Source organism: Schistocerca serialis, chromosome 6, assembly GCF_023864345.2.
Source record: "Schistocerca serialis cubense isolate TAMUIC-IGC-003099 chromosome 6, iqSchSeri2.2, whole genome shotgun sequence".
Taxonomy (NCBI): domain Eukaryota; kingdom Metazoa; phylum Arthropoda; class Insecta; order Orthoptera; family Acrididae; genus Schistocerca; species Schistocerca serialis.
Genome location: NC_064643.1, coordinates 326,032,012 through 326,052,301, shown reverse-complemented (window position 1 = coordinate 326,052,301; position 20,290 = coordinate 326,032,012). Strand labels below are relative to the sequence as shown.

At 36.7% G+C, this 20,290-nt stretch overlaps 1 protein-coding gene across 2 annotated transcripts in view; it reads right to left on the bottom strand.

The window, feature by feature from the left end:
- Window positions 1-20,290, bottom strand: part of LOC126484378 (scm-like with four MBT domains protein 2) — a 194,327-nt gene that overhangs the window by 127,028 nt on the left and 47,009 nt on the right. For both annotated transcript variants that reach the window (XM_050107866.1, XM_050107867.1), the window contains exons 4-5: window positions 6,489-6,578; window positions 2,947-3,070 (exon numbers count right to left, since the gene is read on the bottom strand). In XM_050107866.1, coding sequence (XP_049963823.1) covers window positions 2,947-3,070; window positions 6,489-6,578 — 214 coding nt within the window. The remainder of the gene's footprint in view (window positions 1-2,946; window positions 3,071-6,488; window positions 6,579-20,290) is intronic.

The following is a 20,290-nucleotide window of genomic DNA, read 5'->3' as shown; positions in this document are numbered from 1 at the left end:
CAAACATGGGACTCAGTATACTCAGAGGTAGATGCAAATGAAAAATTCAAAAATTTCATGACATTGTTTAAATTAAATTTTGAAGAAACATTTCCTAAAGTATTATGTCCATTACCAACAGCAGGAAAAAGCAAGTGGGTCACAAAAGGAATCAAAAAATCATCTGAAACACTAAAGTACCTGAGCTCCATTAAACACAGCCAAACTAATCCTGCTTTCTCACTCTTTTATAAAAGATATAGGAAAACATATAGGAAAATATTGTTTGCAGCAAAGAGAGCTCATAACTCCAAAATAGTGCACTCTGCTGAAAACAAAAATAAGGCAGTATGGAAGATTGTGAAGCAGGAAACTGGTACCAGGAAAATGAATCTGTCAAACTTGAAAATCAAAGAGGAAGGGACTCTAATAAAAGACCCAATATATTTGGCAAACTATATAAATGATTATTTTAGTAGCATAGGAATAAAATTACAGGAAAATTTTCTAACAGCCCCTCAGGTCAAAAAGCCAAATAATGGTGTATCACACTCAATGGTGTTATTCCCTACAACACAGGAAGAAGTCTATAAAGCAGTCAGCAAACTAAAAAACAAAAACTCAGCTGGTCTGGATGAAGTCCCCATTTTTATAATTAAGGACTGTATCAAGAGCCTACTTCCACTTTTAGTTGATATTATAAATCAATCTTTCAAGCAGGGCTACTTTCCAGACTATTTAAAATATGCAAAATTACTACCTCTCTTCAAAAAAGGTGATGCAGGAATAATTGAAAATTATAGGCCAATTTCTCTACTATCATGCTTTGCAAAAATATTAGAAACTATTATGAAAGACAGGCTAATCAATTATTTAAATAAATACAACTTACTGTCTGTTGACCAGCTTGGATTTCGATCAGGGAAAAGCACAGAATCAGCAACAGCACACCTCACAAAACACATTCTAGAAGCATTAGATAAAGGGAACTACACAACAGGTATATTTCTTGATCTAACTAAAGCGTTTGATACAGTAGACCACAACATATTGTTAAATAAGTTAGATGAACTTGGAATTAGGGGACTTGTGAAAAAGTGGTTCCAGTCATATCTAAAAAATAGAAGACAGATAACTGAAATCTCACATATTTCAAGTTGCTCAAACTATATTGTAAAGTATACTTCAGACCCAAATTATGTAAATATAGGTGTCCCACAGGGTAGTGTCCTTGGCCCAGTACTATTCCTCATTTACATAAACGACTTCCCACAGAGCATCAAGCATGGACAAACAATATTGTTTGCAGATGACTCAAATGTTCTAATCAGTGACAAATCACCAGATGCACTAAAAGAAAAAGCCGAACAAACACTAAACAGTGTACGTGAGTGGGCATCCAACAATAAACTAACACTAAATCTTAAAAAAAACAAATGCTGTTAACTTCTATGTCTGCAAAAAACCACACTTTAACAACTTTAAGTTAAACAATGAAACTATAGAATGTGTAGACTACACAAAATTTCTTGGTATGCATATTGACAGTCAGTTAAAGTGGGAAGAACATATTAAAATACTTAGTAACAGAATCGCTACAGCATGCTATGCTCTGAGAATTCTGACTGCAGTTTGTGATACTACATGTGTCAGATCTGTATATTTTTCTTATATCCACTCTGTTATTACCTATGGAATAATATTTTGGGGAGTCAACAGTAAAAATATTCAAATAGTTTTCAAATTACAAAAAAGAGCAATTCGTATAATAACCAAGAGTGGCAGTAGGGCTCACTGCCTTGAACATTTCCAAAAGCTGGAAATCCTAACTGTCCCCTGTGAATACATTTTTCAAAGTGTTATGTATGTAAAAAAAAAAATATTGACTGCTATATGAAAAATTCATTAGTACACAGCTATGAAACTAGAAACCAATTCAATCTGCATCTAGAGAGGAAAAATAAAGTTAAAACTCAGCAGAGCTTGTTGTACAATGCTGTTAAATTATATAATAAATTACCCCAAAAAATAAGAGATATTGACACAATCGGACAGTTCAAAACAAAACTAAATTTTTTTTTATTAAATAAAAGTTATTACGCAGTAACGGACTATCTGAATTAAAACATGTAGTGTAATTAAAGTAGCCTGCATTGTAATACATGAGGAAATAATTATGATATGTAATCAAAAATTGTACAGTACTATAAGAAAATTACAAATTACACAAGGATATAAAACTAATTTAAGATATCTCAAAAATGTGTGTAAATACTAATTTTATGTGTATAATTGTAGGTATATTGTATTGTATATGATTTTGCTGACGAAATCCACACAATGTAAATTGTTACATGGATTAATAAAGAAATCAATCAATCAATCAAGCCCTGTATATTAGTGGCAGTCCAGGTCCAAATCAGATAATAGATTATGACAGATAGGCCACAGATGATTGAAACAAAAAATAGCTGTTGACTTTGTAGCTACATTTTTGTGCTTGGTGAAGACATAAACTAGAAGCACAATAACCACGCAAATTGCACTTGTAATTAAAAACCCGCTGCTGATGGCATGGTCTTAGTGCAATTAGAGTGTGTAAAACAAATAAAGTGAATATTATCCATAGTGGATGCTGCTGGTAGAGGAAATTTTTCTACACCCTATAAACAAGTAAAGTATTTTGTTGAAGGCAGAACAACAAATCTTACATAATCAATACGGTAAAATAGCATAACCTGGATTTCTTACACTGTATATAATTACAAAATTGTTAAGTTTTTATTATTTTGTGTAAGGAATGTGTTTTGTACTTACATAAGTGAATCACACTTTCTGTAAATCAATATCAGCGTTGTAAGTGATACTACAGTAATAAAAGCATTGGGGTTTAACTACAATGTGTTCACAAATGCAGTTTTGTGTGTAGGTTTGACCACCACAAAAAATCTTATTACTAATACTTACCATTCTCTTCAGCAAAACCCATACGGAAGAGTCGAGGAGAGCTGTAGAATAGCCAGAAGTCAGGGAAGTTTGAGTCTGGTGTATCATAACGAAGCAGCAGGCGACCTCCCACATTCTCAACAATCTGAAATCATTATAACACACATTAATAAAATGATACACTCACCTTACGCAAACAATGGAATGTGCAGAAATTTGGTGTGACAGATGTGCATTAGTGAATACATAACATGATTTATAGTTTAATCACACACACACACACACACACACACACACACACACACACACACACACAGTCACAATTTACTGTCATTCTGTGAGCAGAAGTAAACTTAAAATCTGCAGTTACGGTCTTTAACTTTTCCAAAGTTGCTCCTTTCTTAGTCGTCATCTTTGTCTCTGCACTTAGTCTTCTGACTGTGATGCTATTGTAAGACACAACACTTACAACTGTCTGCTATGTGCGCTACTCTGTATGTTTTGTTTTGAGGTTGTACTGTCATCACGACAAACTTAGTGATTACATGGAGTGTGAAAAATGTAAACACTGAAGTGCAGTCCTCGTAATCCAAACAGAAAATGGTAAATACAGAATTCTGCTTTGGTTTAGCCAAGAGTATTAACCGCGAGGCACCTGCCATGTATGCCAAACCATATCATCAGTGCTGCATCCTGTATGAAAAATTGTTGGGTAGACTGTTCTAGTGACCTGCAAACATTCATATCAAGGACATGGGATCACAGTAGACTTTGTACAGTTTGCACACCAGATATCGAACAGTGAATTAAAAGGTGACCCTGAAAAGAATATGAGAACAATTGGAGCCAGTGAAAGCAAAAACGATGGTCTTGCACAGTCAGTTCTGCACGAGTAGTTACTTTACCCATATCACTTACAGAATATGCAAGCTCTCAGGCGGCAGAAGACGACAATACCGAATTATAGTTCATAACATACAATTTATTTATGGATCAAGCAGGATTCACACACAGTAGGATAATAAATTACCACAATAGCCACATGGGGACAGACGCAAATCCTTGAAAGATCATAGATGCAAGGCATTGGCTCACTCTAGTAGCAACCTGTGAGCAGGAATTGTGGATCACAGACTCACAGAGCCTTACACTTTACCAGACAAACAATCAGGTGCCATTTATCAGCAATTTATCACAGTATGTTACCTGTGGTACTGGTGAAAGTTACACTTGCAGAAAGACAATGAATATGGGTTATGCACAATGGGGCACCACACCATTTTCTACTCCTTGTAAAATGGTACCTAACACACAATTAGATTTCTATCATGTGTACATTTGAAGGTATTTGTGTATCTCACAGCCATCTAAAACATGCACACATTACAGGAGTGTGTTTCCCACAGATGTGACCATATCCGAATGCAAAGAGATGTGTTGGTACAGCTGAGCTACTCTTTGAGGAGGGCTGAAGGATGGTTAAGAATGAGTGCTAATCACACTGAGCACTTCCTGTAGTGCCAATAAATAGCTTTCATATGACAGAATGATCGATCTATTTTTCAACATCTATTTGTTTATGGACATATGTTCACCAGTACTTTTTCTATTTGTTCTAGTATAACGCCAGTAAAAATTTGGGACACTAAATAAATAAATAAAATAAAAAGAAAAATGTATCTCTCTCTCCATCAAACTTAAGCTGAATTTGACAGGCGAAAAGTTCGACTGAAAATGCAGCTGTGCATTCCGAGTACTACAGCTTTGTAAAGATTTGTGAGCTACAATCACAATAACAGCAAATGTATACAGAGGGGAATATGCCAAGGTAACAGGAAAGAAGAAATGTGAGCTGTAGAAGTACACATAATAAGACTATAGATGCAAATGACAGTGTAATTATACACCACAAAATTAAAAATGATTAAAGAATGAAATTATTGAACTCTAAGGAAGGAAATGAACATGAGAACATTCAGTATGGGTAGTGAGAGTGGTGCTCACTGGTCAAAAGGACTAAATAGAAAATGAAGGTAAAGAGAATAAATAGACAAAAAAAAAAAAAAAAAAAAAAAAAAAAAAAAAACCAGACAATAAACAGAAAACTGCTACAACACCTACAGTGTTTATATAAAGTAAAGGAGGAACATTTCAATATCACGGTAATATGATAGTACAGGGGAAGTTCTCAGGCTGCCACAGATATAGTGTTGGAATCAATATAACTTTGTTTTTGTTTTATTGGTACTTGTTACAGAACAACAAAACTCAATTGTCAACTTGATTAGCGCAATACAGTTTTGCTCAAATGGCTTTTAAAGGTAGTCAAGTTTGTATATTTCATTATGACAGATAAAACGGACTTTGTGTAATCATAAAATTCTATGTTTTGGATGGTTTATCATCAACAGAAATTCATCGAAAGTTGGTGAAGTTGATGAGGAGCAATATTCTTTACCTTTAACAGGTAAGAAATGGTGAAAGAAGGTACAGCAGTCTCAACTTGTGTTTACTGTAGCAGATCTAGATTTTGGTCACAAAGACAAGAAGACAAAGTTAACACTTTTCAGCTCATCTTTTGCTAAATAATGGGAAACCACCACAGGAATCACTTCCCTAGACGCTCATGCGGTAGACCTCTCTGACAAGGCTTCACCCATGACAAGACCTGCTGTAAGGCAGAACCCAAAGTTTAAGTTTTTGCTAAATAAATATCATGCTTTTTAATACCATTTTTTACTCTACAGGAACACTGTAACATTACTGAATGCGATCATGGAACATTTAGTTAAATGTAATGAATAATAATTAAATACACATAATGATATTAGTATGTGAAATGTTAATTTCAGATACACATGTGGGAAAATAAGGACGGCAACAGCTATGGCTTGTAGTTAACAACTGCCCTGGTATATGCTTAGAATGATTTGGTAAAACCAAGGAAAACCAAATCAGGCTTTTGGAACAGATAAAAATTCTGAATCACTTCAAAATCATGTACTTTAAATTACAAGTTTTTAGTAAGGTAAACAAACCTTTGTTATTTTTCTGAAACTATGAGTGTGTCAACAGAAAACATTCACTATTTAATTACTTCCATTCATTTCTTGAAAAGTCTTTTGAAAATGTGTGCTGTAGTGTAACACAGACATTAATAAATGGTGGATGAGGGGGTGCTTTTCACATACAGACTGTTTCTCCATTTTGTATCTTTTGAATGGATGAAGCTGTTCCTTCAAATAAATGCATGATACCAACAAATCCTATGAGAATATATAGTACATTCTGAAAGAATCCTTTGTTTATTGCACATTGACAATAATTGATGAAGAGTAAATACCTAAATGCACAGTTTGCAACAGTCAACTCCTGTTTTGCAAAGCGGACTGTTTATGTGAAAACATTTCATAATGTAAAAGAATTAGCAGTCATGCTTGGAGAAATATATGTTCCTTAAAGGAGTATTTTTGCCTCCAAAATGATTAAAATGATGATAATCTTAAAAGAAAGACCAAATGAAAATAAAAAGTATATAGAATTGAAACATCATAAAATCTCACCGTTGCTACCCATAACAGATAAGGGTTTATCCTATCCTGTACTTCCACCTTCATCCCCTGTTTGATGCGGTCCACTGGTATGAATCCATCCTGCAACCAAAACTTGACAAATCAACAATGGACACATCACACACAATGTAGTTGCATTTTGAGCATCGTTTTCACATGAGCTTCACTTGATAATCTATGATCATTGAGAGTCATCAGACTACACTTTAATAATGTTGAAAAATTATAACTGACATCATTTATCAAATTTAGCAGGACATTTGGTGATTAATGAATTGAAGAACTTATTTCCAAAGTGTCTCAAATCCATGAAATAGCAATTTTTATAATATGATATTTATTTTCAGATAATTAATTTGAAACAGACTTATCATTACAACATATTTTATTCATAACTACATTGTTGACACTGGCACTGATTCTCCAAAATCCTCCACCATTACAAGTGGTAATATAACAGCATCATATGCCTTGGAGTTAAGAAATTTTGGAAGTAAAAATATTTTAAGGATTGTTTGTGCAAAGGCTAATACTCAATTATATATACAATTTATTAAGTTTAGACATTGTTCACATGAAGGTAATACAATCTTTCAGAGCTAATCATCAGATGAGTCATTTATTGCATCTTTTTTGCTTTGTGAGAATACCTTTTGCCAGAATGGCATTGCATGATGGCACCCGGTAATGCCTAACTTACTTAAAAGTCACTTAATGTCTTTCAACTTCTCCTCCTTCAGTGGATGCAGGTTGATTTTCTTTATTTGTGGGTTTGCAGTACAGAACTCAAACAAATGGTGAAACAGCACACTGCAGACCTGTGAACTTTCCCGCATAGCATCATTTTCTCCCCAGCTGTAAAATGACACATCAGTTTTATCTTGTTTTCACCTGATGCCACAGTGACAAACAAGACTCAGATAATACTGTCAGCGGTGCTGATAAAAAAACACCTCCCTCAAAGCTGTATGAAGCAAAGGCTGGTTTTTCATCATATCAAACACAAAACAAGCTGTATCATCACATGTTACCATTGCTTTCATGAGTTCATAAAATCTCTTTGCACAGTGTTTATGTACAAGAAGTTCATAAGCTATTGTCTTGGGTTTCTCTCCACTCTCTTTACACTTCAAATTCTGCTGGCATTCCTCACAATAACTACATATATCTGTGCGTGGTGTTCCAAATCCAAGGTTAAACTCACGAGCGAAAACTTGGTAATAAAGCTGGTACTTGCAGAAGTGGGCTGCTTCATTTTCCGTTTTAGCTTCAAGGAATAAATTCCACATTACTCTGATCGGTAGATGGGACAGTAAATACTTTCAACTGTGAGTCTGAATGAAACAACAAATCCAAATTACAACAACAGCAATTTTTTAGTTACTAATGTGTGGCTTACATAACCCGACTTGCTGGTCAAGAATTGACAAATTTTCTTTATCATAATGAAGACAACAACAACAACACATAATGCGTACACCTATTACAAGTAACTTAAACGACGATACTAGCTGTATATAATGGTTAACCTACTTTCTCTCATATACAGTGTGCAGAACAGCATTTGAAACTCAGGATGTGTTAACAAATCAGTTCCTTGATGCCATCAGTCCAAATATTAATGTGTTTCCTATCCCCAGTGTCTCCTCTGCAAGAATAGATTTTTAAATAATATGCAGAAAGTCAGTGAAAATGTTTACAATTCACTTGCAAAATACTGCAGAAAATGCTGAACACACTTTTAATTTGCCCCTGCCACCCTTCTCTCTAAATAAAGTAAGAAATAGAAAATACCAGTTTTCGATCATTCTGTTTCTCCCTAACACGTTGTATTTTCTGTACCTGTATAGAACTTATAATAAATAAAACTTGTTCCACCTTAGTTTTGTGGTCACAAAATGCTATATGGAAATGCTTACAGTCTGCAGTAGAATGCTCAGAGGCTTTACAAAGTCCATCATTGTGATTACATGCCAGTTTTGGTATGCTACAATCACTAACATATTTACGGCATTTCCCTCGGTTTGTAGCCTGCTCTGAAGGTACTAGTAACCTTTTCCTCACTGTCTCTCTTGAGTGACGTACTAAACCTTTTTTTAAAACAAACCAACTGTTTCTTACTCGCAAATAAGCAGAAAACACACACACACACACACACACACACACACACACAGCCAACTGTTGTTCACCACCATAAACAAGGAATGTCACGGCAGCGGCCACGATGAACCGTATGCTTTGCACCAGTCGATGCATTGCTCCCATGGGTATGAGACATATTCGAAATAAATACAGTTGGGATATCTACATCTACATCATGAGGTGGATGGCAGAGGGTACATACCACTGTACCAGTTATTAGGGTTTCTTTCCATTCCATTCATGTTTGGAGTGGGAAGAACGATTTTTTGAATGTCCCTGTGTGTCTTGTAATTATTCTAATCTTATCCCCATGATCCCTATGTGAGCGGCACATAAGGGATGTAATACATTCCTAGAGTCATCATTTAAAGCCGGTTCTTGAAACTTTGTCAACAGACTTTCTTGTGATAGTTTATGTCTCTTTTAAAGAGTCTGCCGGTTCAGTTCCTTCAATAACTCTGTGACACTCTCCCATGAATCAAACAAATCTGTCATTTGTGCACACCTTCTCTGCATATGTTCAATGTTAGTTCTATCTGGTAAGGGTTCAACACGCTTGAGAAATATTCTAAAACCAGACACATAAGAAATATGTAAGCAGTCTCCTTTGTACACTGATTGCACTTCCCCAGTAATCTACCAATAAACCAAAATCCACCACCTGCTTTAACCATGACAGAGCCTATGTGATAATTCCATTTCATATCTCTACAAGTGTTTCCGCCTGGTGTTTGTATGAGTTTGCCGACCCTATCTAAAAAACTGAATTGAGCATTTCAACTTTTGCTCTGCTACCCTCAATTTCAGGTACTGTCTCATTCACTAGGGACTGGACACTAACTTTGAATAGGACACTATTCATTTTGTAAAGGGCACAATTTTGCATTTCTGGATGTTTAAAGCAAGTTGCCAGTCTTTGTACCACTTTGAAATCTTATCAAGATATGACTCAATATTTATGCAGTTTCTTTCAGGTAGTACTTCATTATAGAGAGCTGCATCATCTACTGAAAGTCTGAAGATACTATTAATATTGTGTGCAAGGTCATTAACGTGCAACATGAATGGCAACGGTCCCAACACACTTCCCTGGGGCACATCTGAAGTTACTTCTACACCTGAGGCTGATTCTCTATCTGAGGTAACATGCTGCATTCTCCCTACCAAAAAGTCCTCAATCCAGTCACAAATTTCACTTGATACCTGATATGATAGTACATTTTACAATTGCGCAGGTGTGGTACTGAGTCAAATGTTTTGTGGAAATCAAGAAATACTGCATCTATCAGACTGCCTTGGTCCAGAGCTTTCAGTATGTAACGTGAGAAAATCACAAGTTAGGTTTCACATGACTGATGTTTTCAAAATTCATGGTGGCTAGCATCGAGGATGTCATTCTATTCAAGATACCTCATTATGTTTGAGCTCAGAATATGATCTAAGATTCTACAACAAATCAGTATCAAGGATACTGGACAACAGTCTTGCTGATCACTTCTACTACCCTTCTTACCTGTGTTTTTCCCCAAGAACTGTGCACAGTTTTATGTTCGAGGGATCTATGATAGACTATAGTTGGAAGAGAGGCTAACTCAACTGCAAATTCAATACAGAATCTGACAAGGAATCTGTCGGGCCCTGGAGCTTTGTTCAATTTTAATGATTTCAGCTGTTTCACAACACCACTGACACTAATACTTATTTCATTCACCTCTTCAGTGGTACAAGGTTTAAATTGGGGCAATTCTCCTGGGGTTTCACTGAATTAAGCATTTCAACTTTTGCTCTGCTACCCTCAACTTCAGGTACTGTCTCATTCACTAGGGATTGGACACTGACTTTGGTGCCACTAACAGCCTTTACATACCACCAGAATTCTCTGTCTATAGCACTAGGCTTTGTTTTAAACCTATTATGAAGTAATCTCTGTTTCTTTAGAGAAGTTTCTTTACAGTGCCAGTATACCATGGAGGTTCCTTCCCATTATGAACTGTTCAACTGAGTACATATCGATCCAATGCATGGTCAACTATTCCTTTAAATATGAGCCACAGTTCCTCTACATGCTCCTACCAGGACCTGAAAGTTTCCAGATCCTGATTGAAATATGACACTACTCATTTTTTATCTAGTTTACTGAACATTTATATCTTTCTGATTGGTTTAGTTGTCCGTTGTACTTTGGTAATCAATGTTGCCATCACTGTGTCATGGTCACTGGCACCAGTTTTGATGTGGACATCCTCAAATGGGGTCACATCTATTTGTTGCCATTAGATCCAATATATTTCCATCACGAGTGGGATTCCTAACTGTGTGTTCTAGGTAGTTTCCATTGAAGGCATTTAGTAATATTCCACAGGATGTTTTTATCATGCCCACCATTAACAAAACTGTAATTTTCCTAATTAATTGTTGGATGATTAAAGTCTCCACTGACAATTACAGTATGATCGGGGAACTTATGTGCAAGTGAACTGAGGTTCTCTCTAAACTCGTGAGGTGTTTTTCCTGTTGTAGGTTGGTTTTAAGTGATCAATATATCGCGAGATGCCAAGTCTTTATTCGTTCCCTGTAATAATATTTGCCTTCTTTTCTGAATTTCCTGGTCGCTGTCTTGTTTTCTCTTGATGTTGTGTTCCTGCTAAGCAGTGCCATGTAAGAGAGAGTCTATGTTTAAACAACTCAGTATGAAATCACAAAACACCATTTCCATAATTCTTCTGAATTTAAATAAGTTCTCAATTCACAAAAACTGGTAATTAACAAAGCTTTTCAGACAACTTGCTAACACACGATGCTTCAATGCTTGACCAAAACCATAAGTTCATACTTAACTCGAGATAGCATAGCATTTTCTTTAGTGTTTATCGATTACTGTCAGGCCCCTTTTTTCTCTGGAGTCAACGACACCCCCAAAGCATGACTGCGAAGTGTGGGTGACCCTTCAGTGGCCAGTTCAAATTACACATCTGTCATCACTTTCTCCGGTGTGCCGGCATTTTTCTTTCTCATATCTACACATAAATTACAGCAAATCTGGGCACAGTAGATGCTCTTCATGCTACTACTAATAAAAGTAATATTTTTCACAAACACATCTTTCATCTATCTACAGGATGTCTACATGGACAAGGAAAAATAATTCCCGGATTTTTCCCAGATTTCCCGGTTGAAAATACACTTTCTCCCGGGTGAAAATACACTTTTTCCATGTTAAATGACAGTATACTTTTTCTCGGCACTTATCAATCCTTTTATGGTTTATGGTTTTATACACCGGCGTAGAATTTCCCGGCACTTTAGAAAATGAAACTCAGGGGGAAAAACACGTTTTGGAAAGATCTTTGATGTGCAGCAACATATACACTGCATATGTCCGTGTTACAAAGATATAAATTCGAATTCCACCAAACACCGCATGTTACTTTCCGAAGCATTAAAATCGAGATTGCAAAGTGCTTTTGTAAGCCAGTCACAGCTCGTGTCACCTGAGCTCGCCAGCTGATGACAGCATTTGACATGTATGTAGTCAGCCAATAGCAAGATCACTCTCAAGTAGTGCGAACACACAAATAAGAAAACTTAATGGCTTAAATTAATGTATAATTGTTGCTACAAGAAAAGAAAAGCTATCACATATAATATTGGTCTCTAAGATTAATAAGCTGCAAGAGAAGCTAAGCTTCCACATATATTGTTGATCTTTTTTGCGCGTCATACATCACATAAATGTGCTAGTAAATTTTTTTAATAATGATGTAAATGTCTGATCTTCTGGGCCCGAAATTCTTCATATGGTCGTCCCCAAAGACTTGATTTTTAAATGAGAGTCAAACACTCTGTGATTTAAGAAATTCGCCGTACACTCTCTCACATAGTTTATCTTACATAAAAGGAAATTTACTTTGAAAGTAACGCTTTTCAAAGCAATATTCGCAATATTTTTCCGTGACCTATTAGAAATGTACGTTTCAGCAGTTGCCACAGAGCGCCAGATAACAGGCGTCACTGCACTTGCGCAGCTACGATGACGCAGGAAGCCCGCATGTTCGTACGTGTGAAACATTAAAAGATCTTGCATTACAACGAATCTAATGTAAAAAACTGTCATGTCACGCTCATTGGAGGCAATTTGTTGTTAAGAAGCACTGCACAGTTCTCCTAAAGCCTTTGACACACTTTGCTGTTGGCAGACGCTTGTATGAGCACTGTGTTTTGTTGTTGTATATGGCGCATTTTCTTTGCAACTTAAGTTTTATTTTCGTTTTTTTCTCTCGTTCATGTTTTGTTGGTGCATTATTATTCTGCAGAAGCGGGATACAGTAATTTTTTTTGTTGGAGTATTGGTTATTACCAGTCAAAATCACAAAAATTTAACTGAAAACTAAAACAATGAAAAATTCCCGGAACTCAAAAAGATTCCTGGGTTTTTCCCGGTTTTCTCCCGGATGAAAAAATTCCCGGGTTTTTCCTGGATTTCCTGGTTGTCACGGGTCGTAGACACCCTGATCTTGTAAAAAGAAAGTGAGACGTATTGCTATGCTATATAGTAACATTACCACTACAGATTTCCCCACTAAGACAAAAGGTGTTGTGTGGAAAAACTTATGCAACTAGAGACTGTGTGGCTTCTGTTATAAGCAATCCATACATTAATTTCACTTCTATATTGAGGTCTCATGTGACTTAAATTCAATGCATTTCATTTAACATCACACCGATACATATAATTGTCATCAATTGTCTCACATTAGTCACCATGGCTTAAAAGCCATTTAGTTTCTGACCATGTAAAGATTTCTATCTTTGTATCTCAGAAAGATAGATATTACCTTAAGATAAAACTTAATTAAACAAGAGGCACTTTCTCTTTCATATATTTTTTCTCTAACTTTCACACTCTGCTTGTTTAAAATAAAGTTTGGTTTGTTAATCACAATGAGATGCTAAATTTACCCTGCCATTTACCTTAAGGAGTTACATAATGTATTGTATGTTAACCGGGGGCCTAGAAACGACGGAGAGGCTCCACCCCCGCCGCAGCCACAGTGGTCCACAATCTCACAATGACTACCGCAGTCCACTTCACCCCTCCGCTGCTCCACACCGAACCCAGTGTTATAGTGTGGATCGGCCCCCGGTGGACCCCCCCGCCCCCCTCCCCCAGGGAACGCCTCACACCAGACGAGTGTAACCCCTATATTTGCACGGTACAGTAACGGTGGTGTATGCATACATGGAGAACTTATTTGCGCTGCAATCACTGACGTAGTGTAGCTGAGGCGGAATAAGAGGAACCAGCCCGCATTCGCCGTGGCAGATGGCAAACCGCCTAAAAACCATCCACAGACTGGCTGACTCACCATACCTCGACACAAGTCCGCTGGGCGGATTCGTGCCGGAGACCAGGCGCTCCTTCCCGCCCGGAAAGCCATGCATTAGACCGGCTAACCAGGCGGGCAGTTACATATTGGTATTTGATCTTATTTTACTTTCCACATTTACAAATCTCAGAATTGTTCTTGTTCAATGTGTATTCAAGAAGGGAAAGTCTAAGGAATCAATCACGTCACGATAAGTCCACATGTTTCAACTATTTTGGAGACTACTTCCCTATCTTCATTCAGATTACTTTCCTTGTTTTGTGTTTTTGTATTCACTTTATTCTCATCTAAGTCTCTGGATAGATACATTGAGCATGCTGTTTTGCCTTCGCAAGGTAAGTGCTTCTGCTCCTTTTTTTTATTTTTACTGTTTTTTTATAGAAAGGTTCAGGTCCTTCCTTTCTTGGATTCCCCTGATCACAGATTATAGGTTCCTTCTTTCATGGTAAACCTACCCTCTAATTCCTATCAAATTGGTTGAGGTCCTTCCTTCTTTTGATTCACCTGACCTCAGTTTTAGGTTCCCTTCTTCCTAAGTAAACCTACCCTCTCACCCTCCTACCCACCCACAAATCTATATACACTCCAGCTTCAAGCTTACAATGATATGTTTAGTCTCTGTCTGTACAATTTTTCCCATTTCTAGTATTGAAGATTTCTCCTCAGACTAATGATCTTACCCAAAATGTACATAATATGATAAGTTTCTTACTTCTCCCTTTTCTCTTATCACACCTATTTCTCAACCTGTTATTACTTATGTTACATAAGTGCCTCTGACCAACTTAGCTTATATTAGTATGTCACTTTGTAATTTCTTAACTAGTACCTCTTTCTGTCCTATCTTCCTCATGTTCAGATGACGTCACTAATACAAGGTACAACCATTCAACTTACTGGAGGAAACTGAATGTCTTAATGAGAAAAAAGATTTTAGTCCGTGTCACTACATCATTTTTGTCGCACTCACATGGCTTTACAGCTATACTGTCTGCATAAAAGAAGGGTTACAGTGGTACTACCATATGCATATGGAAAGAGGGAGGGTAGAACTGGTACTCCTAATGGAGAAGAAAGTATAAGTACATTAGGATCAAGAAGAAAAAGGTGGTAGACCCCAAAGAGAGATTCCTTTCCCACCTCCCCATCCAAGGTTCCCCTTCTGCTAAGGTCTTTCACTGTGATGCAGGGAGACGATGGTCAGCATTCTCTACAGAACGGACTATCACGGCTTCACCGTCGCAGACCCCGAAAACTGATCCTTACCCATCCCTATGGATAGCCAGTACAGATCTGGTAGTCACACATTATCCATCATTTAGTTGCTATCATTAGTCCTAATGTCTTTTCCAGTTTTGCTGACCTTAACAAATGTGTGGGTACTTGGTCATTCTAAATATACCCAACATGCGACGAGTACTACTGTACTTAGAAAAATATATTAATCATTCCAGTAGTTAATCTGCCCTATAAAACATACATAAAACCCAACCTATTGTTTATATGGAAGGAAAAAATACAGTATTCCATATAAAAAGTATATTAAATTATTTGGATAATTTCTATAAAGCTTGTACAAATAAATGACTAATTTTATTGTACTCCAGTATTTTTAAATTAATATTGTACATTTTGACCTTCCTGCGACAACTTACGAAGATTGTGCCATACTTATGTATTGGAAATAGAGTTATATCCGTACCTTTTTAACAACTACCCTACATGTTGGCAACATCTCTCTAAGATAGCAGGAGAAAGCTGAAAGACAATAGAATAGTTAAAGAGGAAGATGCCTCGTAGAAAACTAAAGAAAAAAAAAAAATATATGAAGCAATTAACTCGGAACCTGGTAGTTGCTGCTCTGCTCAGTCTACGAAGAGGGCAGATTATCCTGAGGACTTAGACATTTTTATTGTATCAATGTTATAAAGTCATTTTTCACATCTCGTTTTTCTCTTAAATTTTTCCTGAAAATCTTCCCACAATTGAGCTGTTTCCCATTCCGCTGCATCACGCAGTAAACACTCAAGTGTAAAATTTATTGTTTTAAATTATCATTCCATTTCTAAGGCACAAACTGAGAAAGTAATCTTAAGAATCATGAACTATTTCCTATTTATAACTGTTTTAATAATTCTGGAGGTAATCCAATGTTACAAGCAGCTTTTTGTTTCCAAGTTCATGTTTAGTGTCTTCTAATTCTTTTCATAATTTCTGTAACTCATTCTTATTATTAAGAGTTAGAATTTGAGTTAGCCCTGTTGGTATCTAATTTTTCATGCACTTTTTGCTCCACCATTTCTTCCAGATGTTTCTGAAAACCAGTTACAGCATTTGGATCACTAGAAATTTTTAAGTTTCCTATTTAGTTCTAATATTTCTACCCTATCTTGATTGAGATTTGATTGCTTATATTTTTGTAATTGCTTGCAGATGATTTCTCTGATGGTGTCATCTTACCATAAACTTTAAACTATATTTTCATTTCTTGTCTAACCACATCACGAAACACAATTTTTGTTTTGAAATTCTTGTATAAAGTAGCTAAGGTTTCCTCTGATTTGGAAACATTATTTTTGTGGATAAATTGTCGAATTTTTTATTATTTTGAGATAGTTCATGAAGTTGCTTCATTTTATTTGACATCTCATCTAGTTTTCTAATGCTGTAAGTTTATCTAGAATTTCTGTTAAAACTGTACTATCCATCTTCTGGTTGCGATAGGCATGTAATCTAAATTACCGTATAACTTAAAGCTTATTGTTGTTGTGGTCTTCAGTCAGCTCTCCATGCTACTTTATCCTGTGCAAGCTTCTTCATCTCCAAATATCTACTGCAACCTACACCCTTCTGAATCTGCTTAGCATATTCATCTCTTGGTCTCCCTCTACGATTTTTACCCTCCTCGCTGCCCTCCAATACTAAATTGGTGATCCCTTGATGCCTTAGAACATGTTCTACCAACCGATCCCTTCTTCTAGTCAACTTGTGCCACAAATTCCTCTTCTCCCCAATTCTATTTAGTACCTCATTAGTAACGCGATATACCCATCTAATCTTCAATGTTCTTCTGTAGCATTACATTTCAAAAGCTTCTATTCTCTTCTTGTCTAAACTATTTATCGTCCATGTTTCACTTCCATACAGGGCTACACTCCATACAAATACTTTCAGAAAAGACTTCCTGACACTTAAATCTATAATCAATGTTAAGAAACTTCTCTTCTTCAGAAACACTTTCCTTGCCATCGCCAATCTACATTTTATATCCTCTCTACTTCGAACATCATCAGTTATTTTGCTCCCCCAAATGGCAAAACTCCTTTACTACTTTAAGTGTCTCATTTACTAATCGAATTCCCTCAGCATCACGTGATTTAATTCGACTACATTCCATTATCCTCATTTTGCTTTTGTTGATGTTCATCTTATACCCTCTTTTCAAGACCCTGTTCATTCCATTCAACTGCTCTTCCAGATCCTTTGCTCTCTCTGACAGAATTACAATGTCATCGGCAAACCTCAAAGTTTTATTTCTTCTCCATAGATTTTAATTCTACAAAGTTTTTTCCCTTTATTGCTTGCTCAATATACAGACTGAATCATCGGGGATGGGCTACAACCCTGTCTCACACCCTTCCCAACCACTGCTTCCCTTTCATGCCCCTCAACTCTTGTAACTGCAGTCTGGTTTCCGTACAAATTGTAAATAGCCTTTTGCTCCCTGTTTTTGACCCCTTTCACCTTCAGAATTTGAAAGAGAGTATTCCAGTCAACATTTTCAACAGCTTTCTTTAAGTCTACAGATGCCAGACACGTAGGTTTGCCTTTCCTTAATCTATCTTCTAAGATAAGTCGAAGGGTCAGTATTGCCACACGGGTTCCAACATTTCTACGGAATCCAAGCTGATCTTCCCTGAGGTCAGCTTCTACCATTTTTTTCCATTCGTCTGTAAAGAATTCATGTTAGTATTTAGCAGCCATGACTTATTAAACTGATAGTTTGGTAATTTTCACACCTGTCAACACTAACTTTCTTTGGGATTGGAATTATTATATTCTTCTCGAAGTCTGAAGTTATTTTACCCTGTCTCATGCATCTTACTCACCAGATGGAAGAGTTTTGTCATGGCTGGCTCTCCCAATGCTGTCAGTAGCTCTAATGGAATGTTGTCTACTCCCGGGGCCTTGTTTCGACTTAGTTCTTTCAGTGCTCTGTCAAACTCTTCATGCAATATCATATCTCCAAAATTTCATCTTCATCTACACTATCTTCCATCTCCATAATACTGCCCTCAAGTACATCATCCTTGTATAGACCCTCTATACACTCCTTCCACCTTTCTACTTTCCCTTCTGTGCTTAGTACTGGTTTTCCATTTGAGCTCTTGGATACACCACTGGTTGGTGATAGAAGGACCCAATTATTTTATGCCCACCTTTGATACTGAGTCTTGCCCAAACACTCTCACATGCAGCTTCAATTTCTGTCCTGGTGGAGTTGAGTTTCTTGTCTACTGCAACAACACCTACATTTCTCACTGGCTAGCCTTTTGATACACACTTAAATTTTCGCCAAAAATATCACTGCTATCAATTTTGGGTTTCAATCAGCTTTCTGTACCTAGTGTTACGTGGGCTTCACCACTTTCATGAATGCTTGTTGTGAATGCTTCGGCAGTTTACCATCAGGAGTTTAATACTTTCACCTATGGGAGGCATTTCTTTCAATCTTACACTGATACTTCTGGACTTCTTACAGCTGTTATTATCTGGATTTTTAATTTTTAACACACAGTCAGGTACCTGAGTAGCAGCTTCTGACATGTAATGCACACCTGACCCATTTAAGGAGACCCTGCACTTCTCAATCTTAATGGCGCAAGTCCAGGAAGCCACAGCCTACCTTGTCACTTGTCATAGAACTTTTGAATTCTCTGGTTCAGTTCTTCCACTTGACTCAGAACCAAAGGCCACAATCAGCTCTGGATACAATGCTGCGAATTGTGAGCGTCATTGAAACTCCATTTGCAAGGCTGGTCTTCTCAACCATCTCTGCCAGTTGCTGGAATGACCCTAGTATGGCCTCGGAACCCAGACGACAGGCACCATTTGTTCCAAAGTGATATAAGATGCTTTGGAAATAAACACAATTTTCCAACCATTTCAACACAGTATATAAGACACTTAGGAATATAACAATGTGTTAACATGATACCTGATAGTATAACATATCTTATCATATACAAATATTGCAAATCACACTTTGGAAATAACCTCTTCAATTAAGAACATGTTATAAACCTGTAAACTTCATCATCTGGTTACGTGAATTGGCAGAGGAACATTGTCAGTAGATAGCAGAGCTGGAACATATTTATTGCTGTTTGATAGGCAAGGCCTAATGTGATTATTCAGTTAGTAACACCGTGCAGTTAATCTAAGCTTGCGCTTGCCAGATACTGAAGTCTCCATTATGTTTGTTGCCGACTGGTAAACGAGGCCTCATGAATATAAATTTATCGATTCCCAAATTCTCATCGATCTTTTTGAATATGCCGATTTTGTCGACAGGTACCAGTTTATGGCTCCTCTTTATGTATGTGGTTATTTTAATGCTATATTACCAATGAATAAAAAGAAAAGTTAATGTAATGTTTGTTCAATAAAAATATATGAATGGCACATACACACACTTGTTCAAATTTCAATATGGCTGACATCAGTGCTGCCACAATACAATTACTTCAGAAGAAAATACTGATGCAACACATACGAATACATTGTGTATCAATATTCTCTCGGAGCTGTCTGTGCCACACACCTCCCCTCAGCTGACAAGGCTTCTTCTGATGTAGTAAGATGTAACATCACTATTATAAGGTGAGTCCTTCACAGAGTGCAAGTTCTACACGCATGCTCTTCATCTCTAATATGTTGACTGAATTGGGTTGACATTACGAAGAATGGTAAAAATATATAATATTTACAATAAAAGAGATTTTGCTGATGACTTAGCGATTCTGGCAGGAAGTTTGGAAGAAGCAGTCAAACAGATCAATATTCTGAATGAAACAGCAGAAAAAGCAAGACTGAAAATCTCCTTTGAAAAGACAGAGTACCTAACCAATGTAAAAGAGGCACCGAACAATATGATTACAAAGTATGGCCAGATAAAGAAGGTTTCGAATTTCAAATATTTAGGGGAAATCATCCAGCCCAATGCTTCAGATAAAGAAGGAAATAAAACAAGAACAAGAAAAA